Source organism: Gymnoscopelus microlampas (genome assembly GCF_963454915.1).
Source record: "Gymnoscopelus microlampas genome assembly, chromosome: 10".
In the NCBI taxonomy this organism is placed as follows: Eukaryota; Metazoa; Chordata; class Actinopteri; order Myctophiformes; family Myctophidae; genus Gymnoscopelus; species Gymnoscopelus microlampas.
Window position 1 is genome coordinate 17,196,466 of NC_139947.1, and position 10,910 is coordinate 17,207,375.

General features: G+C 40.5%; 1 protein-coding gene across 4 annotated transcripts; it reads right to left on the bottom strand.

Annotated features, from left to right (window-relative positions):
- Positions 1–476: 476 nt before the first annotated feature.
- On the bottom strand, positions 477–9,720 carry LOC311053909 (interleukin-17 receptor C). Of its 4 annotated transcripts, none has more exons than XM_084069698.1 (16): positions 9,332–9,720; positions 8,280–8,307; positions 8,065–8,190; positions 6,841–6,954; positions 6,496–6,599; positions 4,895–5,003; positions 4,746–4,787; positions 4,145–4,275; positions 3,992–4,054; positions 3,625–3,682; positions 3,013–3,242; positions 2,366–2,416; positions 2,205–2,256; positions 1,975–2,070; positions 1,845–1,883; positions 477–1,760 (listed from the first exon to the last, which is right to left on the bottom strand). In XM_084069698.1, exons 1-16 carry the CDS (start codon positions 9,470–9,472, stop codon positions 985–987), a joined length of 2,160 nt encoding a protein of 719 aa, XP_083925824.1. In that variant the 5' UTR covers positions 9,473–9,720; the 3' UTR covers positions 477–984. The 4 variants fall into 4 exon arrangements, with proteins under 4 accessions (XP_083925824.1, XP_083925823.1, XP_083925822.1 ...); XM_084069697.1 differs by having other exon boundaries at positions 477–1,754; positions 2,366–2,425; XM_084069696.1 differs by having other exon boundaries at positions 2,366–2,425.
- Positions 9,721–10,910: the final 1,190 nt, after the last annotated feature.

Below are 10,910 nucleotides of genomic sequence, written 5' to 3' on the forward strand. Positions count from 1 at the left end.
TATCAATGTATTCCCATACCAGCATTGTGCATAAACAATATTAGTAAACAAATACAGGGAACATGTCAACTTTAGGTCTTCAGGAATGTGCTCTGTGCCATTTAAGCATATCAATTGTTGACATTAATGTTAAATAATAACTGAAAATGATGGATGTATGCAGCTTAGGCCTACAGTTCAGTCATGTGAAATGTGAGAATGATTGCATGTTAAGTGTTAAATATTAAATATTGTAGCCAGACTTTATAATAGAATAAAACTGTTAAAGGTCAATATTGTATGAAAGGAGCCATCGTGTCTGAACCCAGGGAGAAATAATTTACCTGAATAAAATGAAAATCCTTGTGATTTAAGGATTAAAAGTGTATGTCAATGGCAAAACAAAACTATGTCAGCCTCAAAATAGGTGAAATACACATCTGTATTGATGAGGTGCATGCCAATGAAATATAAAAGTAGCCGCACACTTGTAGCTCTGATACAGTTCTTTATTGAGCTTTTCTTTTTCTTTTCTATTTAAAATATATATAATTTGAAACAGCATTTCAACAGCTACAGCCTGTTTTTATATTGATTTATTATTTATATTTATTGCATGCTGGTGTTGCACCGTAAACAGATGATGACCAAGCCAATAACACATCACAGCAGAATGTGTCATGACACCATTCCGCAACAAAGTACAATTTAGGCATTTACAATTTAGGCATTTTGCAGACGCTCTTAACCCAGAGCGATTTGTAAATCGCTCTGGATTAAGAGCAAAGACAACACAAGGTAATACATATATTACCTGGGCTACAACTGGGCTTTAAGCTGCCTTCACGTCAAACGCCTGTAGTTCAAGAGTGGGGAACAACTGAAGTAGACAGTTCTTTTTCCAGGAGCATATTAAGTTCTTTCAAGTCAATAAGGATTAGGTGCTTCTGATTGTCCTGTCCCTGCTGGGGATCACCTAAGACCCCCCTCAGTTCTCTGTTGCCCTCAGACCCACTCCACTCCATTGACTCTGGAACAGGAGTCAGGGGCAATAAGAGATGGTTGAAGAGGCACTGTTTCCAAAGACTCCTCTGCTCTCACCCCAACACAGTCCTGGGACAGCGCCGTGAGACGTAACACCGTCGGTCCTGTTGTGAGCCCTCTCAGTCCACGTGCCAGAGCGCGGGATGCTACCCTGAGACCCCCCGCTCTCTTTCTCCGGGCTGCCGCGTTGCCCCCGTGCCGCCCCACAGCCAACTCAGTTAGAAAGCCGAGGCTTTGGGAAGGCAGGCTAAAGAGCTGGAGGCCGCGAAACAGCTCAGGCAGCGGGCGGCTGCACCCTGGAGGCTGGGAGGGCAGGGCCTCTAACTGCACCAAGACAAAGCGCTCGCCGGCGCGGCCCTGCAGGTAATCTGCCAAGATGCAGCTAAAAGTAGCACTAAAGACGTCCGAACACGGGGCGGGAACACCACCCCCTTTTTCTGCCTCCTCTCTGGGCAGGTCTCTGTCCCAGCCCCACTTGCCCCAGTCCTCAGCCTTAAGCCAGGCCGTCTGGGTTAGGACAAGCACCACTTTGCCCCCCTGCCTTTGTATCCGGTCCAGCCGTGAGTGGAGCCAAGGCACGGGGCCCAGGACGCCAAGCTCTGCCTTGCTCCACAGGTCCAGTGACACACTGAAGCCTAGAGTCTGAAGGGAGGAGCCCAGACGACCTATCAGCGCCGGAAGAGCCTGGTTGTCATCCGGTGGGAAGAGTAACACCACGTGACCCCCACCCACTGCACCTCAGAAAGAGACAATGAAAAAATTATCTGAAACCTTGTAAGGAATACAAAGATAAATTACTTAAATCTTTGATCTTGTCATACCTTTTACATGATCTTCTTTCAAGAGTCCCCAGACGTATTCTAGATGTATGACAGAGTACACATTCAGCTTGAATATTTGGTAACAGTTGTACCCTGATATAATAATAACCTATCAATTCATATAGCTGACCTTTTAGGAGCCCCTGCATTACATAGGCCCCAAGGATTGTTAGACAGATTATGAGCAGGCAAATAAGGAGGGGCAAACTCCATCTCCATCGAGGTGCTGTTAAGAAAATGTGAAAATACACATCACAGAGGTTTATATAACCAGAGGTTGCTGTTATTACAGTACACCCCCTTGAAAGTGTACAAATGGAACAGAATGGACCATATATTTTATTTTATTTTCAGTCTTACTTGCAAATGGACAATGGGGCTCCAGGATTGAGTCCATACCATTTATCTGGATCTAAACACGTTCAAGTAATGAAAATTATAAAAGTTTGTTAAATGTAATGTATGAGACTTCACCTGAACAAAGTATAAATGCTTGCTAAACGTGATGTATGAGACATCACCTGAACACAAAGGGCAGGGAGTGATGTCATGTTGATGAACTCTCCCCTTATCTGAAAGAGAAAACAAACAATAAATACTAATCAAAATCAGCCCTGAAATCATTTATACAGGCTGATGCCATAATTCACGGTGAACCTCGTTCCGAATGAAAATGATGTCACTTTTCTGCTAGATAATTATCACGTTCTGTGTGGATGCACTCATCATGAGTCATGACACAAACAGCAGTTTAAAACATGTATTTACGGGCAGAGTATATTGCACACAAAAGTGTGTGTCTAGCCAGAAGCAATTCTTGAATGTATCTATAAATGCACCGAATCTCTGTCTGTGTCTGTGTGTGTGTGTGTCTTCCCCTGCATAACTCGACACTCGGGAAGTTGATCGGACCGGCGGTTGGCAACATCCTTGTACAGTAATGTGTCTGTCTGTCTGTGAGTCTGTTTGCCTATGTCCCTTTTATGCCCATATATGGAGATCCCTGAAGTCATCAATAAGATGGCATAGCCTCCAAGTACTATGCTAATGGGTGTTTCCAAAGTGTAATCATGTTGTGATTTCAATAGTGACCAAAAACAATCGTGATATGATTTCTGCCATAATCAAGCAGCCAAGCAAATAATCTGTTTTGTTTTGCTTTGTTTACCCTGTGTCCACCTGGCATGGACATCCAACCAGCATGGCTGTGGTTGTACAGTTTCTGTCTGGATCCCATCACCTCATCGCACTGTCCGGTTGCATCTCTCTTGCACAGCCACAACTCTGCCTCCAGTCTGCAGGGGGCAGTCACGTTCCAGTTCAGCACTCTGCCATCGTTTCTAGAATGTGCCTCCTCCATAGATAAAGAAATGTTGCGCTGCATTCTTTCATATACATCTAAGAAAAAAGAATGGAATATTTCAACTCCTTTAAAATCTTAAAAATCAATAACCAAAGAAAATGAAAAAAAATCTACGGTATATAAATTCCACAAATCTCTGTATATCTGACCTTCATTTTTTATAGATTTTCTTTTTTATGAACATTAGGGCAAATGAAAGTAATTTTCAGTAAAGGCCAAAGGTTTTTCATGTTTCCATCTGCTACAGAGGCGTAGAAATATATTTCTTAAGTGAACTTTGACAATTCTGTACATTTTTTCAGAAAACTCGTAGGATTTAGAACACATTTTTAGAATCGGCCTCAGGTCTAAATGGGTTAATACTGTAATTATTGTACAAAGATTCCACTTGATATAGTGACTGGTGGTTAGTGTCACCTTGTTGATTTTTGAAAGGGCATGATTCCCTACGAAGTTCCTTTCCCTTCCACCATACCTGTGAAAAATAAATGCTTCATTTACATAGGGGTATTTCCATCAAACTGTCTCACGCTGCTTAACCACATGATTCTGGGCATGTCATAATAGGCAAACATTCAACAATAATTGGTGAACATTCTGCAAAAAATAGCCGATCTATCTACAAGCTCACAACACATTGCAACATGACACTTCCGCTTGTAGATCGGCTATTTTCAGCAAAGAGATTTGATATAGAGGGGGGGAAAGGAGGGGACCACCAACTATAGACCACTGGAGTACCCCGGGCAATGAAGTATACCGTTTTTATTAACATAACAGTTACCTGGAAGCACAGGCATGGCACCACAGAATTTGCTGGAATGATCATTTCTCTCTGGCCCTTGTGCTAAAAAGAACAAAACAAAGTTATATACCAGACACTTCCTTCTGCAAATAGTATTGATTTTTATACAGTGATAGAGATGGATTCACTGACCCATTTGACTAGCTCTCCAGGCATTTCATTCCAGAACTTCTGGCACATGACCTCCTCTTTGATGGTGTCTGTTTCCAACTGAAGGAGGACCACGCCCCTCTGGAGGTCAGTCACAGCCCGAAGTCTGGGAGCTGAGATGGGTTTACATCAAACGGTGGGATCAAGCTACTATAGCACTCTGGGAGTATATGGTGATGCAGACACTATTCCCGACAAGATAGCAACAGTGTTTGTCTTTTGGCAGGATATTGAGCAGTTATTGACAGATTTGCATAAAACTTGGTAGAAAGGTTGGCCATGGGCCATGGAATAACGATGTTATCACAGCGATTTGCCAAAAGGGGTGTGGCAGTAGGCATGGCCTGTCACACTGATAGCCAGAAGCACCACAACACCTTATGGACAAACTGTGGCGGAGGTCTGTGCTCTACTGAGCAGATTTTCAAGTTTCAAGTGTATTGACTTGCATGCGCACAACATGCATATTTTGTGCTGTATGCTGGGCAAAAACATACTGAGCCATGTGGAACGCATCTTTAATCTTGATTTACTTCACAATCAAAGCTTCTATGTTAATTCATTCATATCGTTATTAGCTTACCATCACACTGCTTCACATTGCCGTCCAAGTTCAGGGAGCAAACTGTAGTAAAAAGAGAGGGTTCTAACTTATTGTAATATGAGCATTACTGTATGTATTTTAATGCGTCTCTATGTACAGTACAGTAGATGCCGGTTTTATAATCTCACCATCTTGTAAAGATGGTATGTTGATGAAGTGAGTTGTTGTGGAGCGTGCTTTAACTTGGACAACAACAGGACTGCCAAATGTTACTTTCTCTATCACTGACAGCCACATCTGCAAGAAACATAATACAGTACATACATGTAATATGATCCTAAACTATCTGATCATCACACATTAAAGCAAACACAGACAGACAATTTAGACACAAAACTGAAGTCGCAAGCCATAATTTGGCGTTGAAGACTTTTGTGGCAGCTATGACCTGTTGGCTACAGAACTTTACATCAATAGAATAACATTACTGTGAATGATGACACACTCAATGTACCATGCACTTTCAGGCTCTGAATGGCTGCATCCACACTATTACATTAACGTTTGCTACGTGTGTCTAGTGTGTCCTCACTACTCCAGTGTTTTAAAAATTTATATATTACAATGCTACTACTGCCTGCTACTACTATGTGCAGTTATCATCAATGAGGGTGCCCGTTACAAGGGAAGATAACTGATAATGATAATGCATTCAAAATGAAAACAGATTAGTGCTATTTTTGTGTTTTTTTAAAACACAAAATAAGTGATTAAAATACTATACTAAAATACTATACTATCGATATATTTCCCAGCCCTAATGTGGATGTAGCTCACTCTACCTTTGATGGGTCTGAATGAAATAGGGTTTAATCACTACAAATAAAGACATGCGCTAAGGTTCTCAGTTGTACAAACATACATTTATACCTTTAAGCTGACTTGCGAACACACACAAAGCAAATCAAATTCCCAATAATTCAGATCATTGTGAATGGTGTAACATTCAAAGTAGTGCCAATCGGCCAGAGAGCCTTTGGTGGATTTACGTAACATTTAGTGGGACTAAATATTAACCACATAAACGTCCTATTCTGGGCATGTCAGAGACTTGGTGAGATTTGGTGTAAGGGCAAACACCAAATCTCATGAAATTCAACAGCTCCCCTATTGTACAATCTTGAAGTGCTTTGGCACACATAGTCTGGGTGTGTTAAGAGGATATTAACACACCCATCTTGTCAATCAGGATAATCTTATGAAGCTTATGTTCATGAATATGTGCAAAATGGCACGTCAAAGGGGATTTCGTCAAAAATGCAGCCATACAGTGTGAAAGAAATGGGCTAGGAAAAAGTTAAAGAACAAAAAACGAATGTAACTATTTACATATTGGCCAAAGTGAAAAGATTCCTGCCGAGAACAACAGCCTAAAATTTAGAGATGCTGAAACTCATCCCAAACGCTTCAAACTCAACTGTAAAGTTTAAACTGGGACCATAAGCGGATGAAGATGTACTGTATGGATGTATGGATGTATGTATGGTTGTATGGATGTATGTATGTATGTATGGATGGATGGATGGACCGATGAAATGTAATCGTTTTTTTGATGCTAACTTACTCCTAAGCTATTCCTTTGGGAGTGTGCAGAGTCACCTTATTTTTTTTATGTTTGTATAAACTAAGTTTCTCTACAGGAGACTCAATGGCAAACTGACAGTCAGTCAACAGAATATTCCATCATAGCGAGAGAGAGAGAGAGACAACAAAATGTAAGCTACTGTACCTCAGGTGTGGGCTGGTGATCCTGCACAGACAGGGTAGGTGTAAAATGAACTGCCTCACAGTATTCAATGAAATACGGGGAGCTGACACAGACTTTGACCCAAGCTGTAACACACATGAAGCAAATTTAATTATAACGGACACAAATTAGAGTTTGTGTGTGTGTGTGTGTGTGTGTGTGTGTGTGTGTGTGTGTGTGTGTGTGTGTGTGTGTGTGTGTGTGTGTGTGTGTGCGTGCGTGCGTGCGTGCGTGCGTGCGTGCGTGCATATGCGTGTGTGTGCATATGCGTGTGTGTGCATATGCATGTGCGTGTGTGTTATCATTTTGAAGCATGTGATTCAGTACCTGGGTTGCGTAGCACATGTTGACCACTCCCATCTATCAGCTGTTTACTCCCAGAGCTCTCATCCTCATCCATCTGCTCTCCAGATTCCTCAGGAAGCTCCATCTCCTCAACATCTGTCACAACAACCAGCCAGTCAATCTAACAGTGGGTCGGGACCATGAGCTTGTAGATCGTCTATTTTCACTATTAGGGTGTAAGAGGTTCATTCATAATGTTTAATTTATCTTTTGGGTCTTGAGCTAAATCATTTGGGAAAAACTGATCGAACTGACACTGGTATAATCGTAACATGCGCATTATCACAAACGGACATTAACCGAGGTTACCGTCACAGCACAACATGTCCATATATGGAGACTATACGTTGACGGTGGATAGTGGACGTCACAAACGTAAAATGCACTGATGTCGAACACAACAGAAACCGCTGTGAGGAAATTGCTGTGTGTTCAAAACCATCTCACTTGTTGAGATTCCACTGTTCAGGAAATACAAATCAAGGATCTATTGCAGTCAGAGGCCATAAACTAAAATGCCATTAGCATGAAATAATAATAAGGTTGCAAGTATTGATTATCTTCTTAGTGATTATTCTATGTATTACTTGGTCCTCACTAATGCTCATAATAATATGGTACATTTTTTGTCCACTCAGTCTGTGTCTCAAAGGAGGGCTGTGGGAACTTCATAAACCCTATCAGTAACATCATCGATGGGGAATCCAAGCTCGTGGAAACTGCAGGCGTTCTGTTCCTGCTAATGGAACTGCCTGGTAGGCAGGTTTCTGAACTGTCCACAGCCCTCCTATGAGACACTGACCAAGTAGATTTTTTTTTACCTTCTTATCATGAGCATTAATTAATTAAATGCTCTAATTAATTAATTTGCACCCCTAAAAAATAATAATAATAATAATAATAATAATAACAACAGTCAGGCCTGAGTTAAACAAAAAGGATTTCCAAAGACGTATTGCTTGCCAAAAAGGTGTGAAATGCAGACTTAAAAAGAAAAGAATTCCAAGGCACTCCGTCTCATGTGAAAAAATGTATAGATTTATTAAGAGCAAGGCAAATGAATGTGATCAACGCGATTCGACCTAGAAGGTCTTCGTCAGGGTCTATCTGGCATTCAGTCAGGCCTGAGTGTTGGTGTTTGAAAATGTTACATACACTCACTTTCCAGCAGTGTATCAGAGAAATGAGAATGATGACCAAAGCTACCTTGGATTGTGATGAAAATTTGTAGGCATGGTTCACAATCTTGTTTGTCTGAGCAGCACAGAATGGCTTTGAGCGCCACACTTCTAACATCGATGGTATGGTCTGGATGCAGAGAGGCCAGAGAGGCTGAGAAAGAGGATATAATGTATATGATTCTTTGGAAAACAGACTGCTGTCATTTGAAATTACACAATAATCATGCAATGATGCCTCACCTCTTGCCAATGTGCAGTCAGTCAAACCCTTGAATGGAAAAATAAACTGTGAATTAGCACATCCAGATGCATCATGCATGAATAAAAAAAACATATCTCATTTGCTAAATTTGATGATTTAGCGTAATCATCAGATTGATTATGCTAGCCTATCTATAAAAGTGAGTTAGGCTACATTCTCTGTGGTTCACCTTTGAACACTTTCTAGAGAAAAGTGAAGCCAGAATAGCCTTGGAAATTGAGAAGTGGCGTAAGATATCATGTTCAGGCACAATAGTAAATTAGTAATTAAACTCATTAAACTCTGCATTCTCTCTCTCTGTCTCTCTCATAAATAGCTACTATTTTGGTTTTCAATTAAAACACCCAGCTTTTCAATATTGTTATCACCATTTAAGGATTACAAGAGCGTGATATTCAATGTCAGAACTCAAAAACCCAGGGGTGGAAAAAGCACTCACATTTTTTACTTAAGTAAAAGTATCAATACTGAAATATAGAAATACTCTGTTACAAGTAAAAGTCCGGAATTCTAAATGTACTTGAGTAAAAGCACAAAGGTATTGGCATCAAAATACTTTAAGTACCAAAAGTAAAAGTACTCATTATGCAGAATGTCCCATTTCAAGTTTTTGAATGTATAAAAATCTTTTGAAAATAGCAGATCTACAAGCTTACAATGCCTGGCATCGCAAATTCGCAATGCATTATGAGCTTGTAGATCGGCTATGTTCAAATGGCCAAAATGTATATGAAGGATTAAGTGGTTAAAGTGTGTTTTGTAATAATAATCAAAATCTACAAAGTAACTGTTAAGTTTTCAAATAATTGTAGTGGAGTAAAAGTACAATAGCCTATTTGTCTCTGAGATGTAGTGGAGTAGAAGTAAAAGTATTGGAAATTGGAAATACTCAAGTAAAGTACAAATACCTCAAAATTGTACTTAAGTACATAATAGAGTACTTATACTTTCCACCACTGCCCATGTCAGAACTCAGAAACCACTATTCACTATGCAGCTGTATATTTGAGTGCTATGCTGTTGCTGTTACCTTGAAGTCTCTACATACAGGTGGGTGGTGGACGTCGATCATCTCCAACGCCTCGCTTCCCGAGGAGGAGAACAGGCTGAACAGCAACAGGTGCAGCAGGAGGGACATAATGGAGTAAACATGCTGGATCCATAGAGCCATTCCTTGAAGAACGCGATCGTTCCGCAGCTCCACTCCTTTCCAGGGCTAAAATTCCTGACTTTTACTTATAGTTCATCATACCAACAGAGTAGCAAAATATAACACTCGTTTTTGTTTATTTTCTTCTTCTTTTTTTTGTTGTTTTTAAAGCAGGTTTAAATTATTCAGGGTATAGGCAGTGTGTTTGTCAGTCACCTAGGCCTACTGTAGGTTTAGGATGCCATGTCATTATGACTAGTAGTCTATCCCATTTGATCACTCAATGGAATGCAGAGCTATCTGCCTTCTAGTAATGTACTGCTCATGTGTTGTTTGGAGGGGGCGGGTCATAGTATAACTGTGGGCGGGTCGCTTTACCTGACGCCTCGTCAAGCTTGCGCGCTGTCTGATGTTGAACATTTTTGTCACTATCCACCTGAGTTGACCCACTACATTAATTATTCTGCCTACACACATAGGCTCAGGGCTGCCAACATTGGACTGTCAGAATCCAGGATATTTGTTTTGGGGGAGGGGGGGGGGAAGCCACAACCCCAGCACCCTCACACATGCATGCACCAATCATTGCATTGTCAACATTCCAAAATAAACATTACAGACTTTCACTGGAAAGGGTTTACAATAAAGCTTACAGTGTTTGTTATTAACTGTTCCACAGAAGTAACAGACGTCACTTTGACTGCAGGTGCCCCTCAACTCCGAGCTGATAAGGGTTATGATGATGAAGGTGCAAACAAAGGTGCGTATTATTGCTATTGGTCAAATAAATACCTGGATGTGTGTCTCAAAGAATACAGCCAACAGTTTATAGAAAACTGCTTAAGGTCATTTCTTAATAGCCCTTTAAAAAAATATATATATTTTATGTTTTACATATCATAAGGTCATGATGTTATCATGACCTTATGATATGTAAAACATAAAATTATTATTTATTATTATGACATCATCAGTCTAGTGGTCTCCAACCTTTTACCCCAAGATCCCTGACCTGCCTCAGTCTTGGTGAAATGCAAGATCTATATTGGAGGATTGAAGAAAAAAAGACAGCCCAGATTGTAGGCTACTTACAATTTAAGGCCTTTTATAGGCTAATCATGCAACACTGAATGATTTGATCCAACTGATGCAACCAAGAAAAAAACACTGTAGGTCCTTGCACACTGGCGTGACCTTCTTTAAGAATTCATAATCATATCATATCTTCCCAACACACAAACATAAAGTATGTGTGGTCTATAAAGACATTATTTGTATGAAAAACAAGATCAACACACTGATGAACAAATTATAGACCAATTATTTGTTAACTAACATTGAGCCTGGACGCACAGGTGATTGTTTCACGCAATCAATTCCCAACCTGTTTCGGGGTGCACTGGTTTCAGCACACCCCAACCCCCTCTTGTGTGTGTTGGCTAGTGAGACGCGTCCTAAC

Excerpts from the sequence above, each read along its gene's own strand:
- LOC311053909 (XM_084069696.1), bottom strand. The coding sequence starts at position 9,472 with ATGGCTCTATGGATCCAGCATGTTTACTCCATTATGTCCCTCCTGCTG. Across the intron at positions 6,955-8,064 it reads AATTTTCATCACAATCCAAG|ATGTTGAGGAGATGGAGCTT; the intron begins GTAGCTTTGGTC and ends TTGTTGTGACAG. Across the intron at positions 4,788-4,894 it reads CATACCATCTTTACAAGATG|TTTGCTCCCTGAACTTGGAC; the intron begins GTGAGATTATAA and ends TTTTTACTACAG.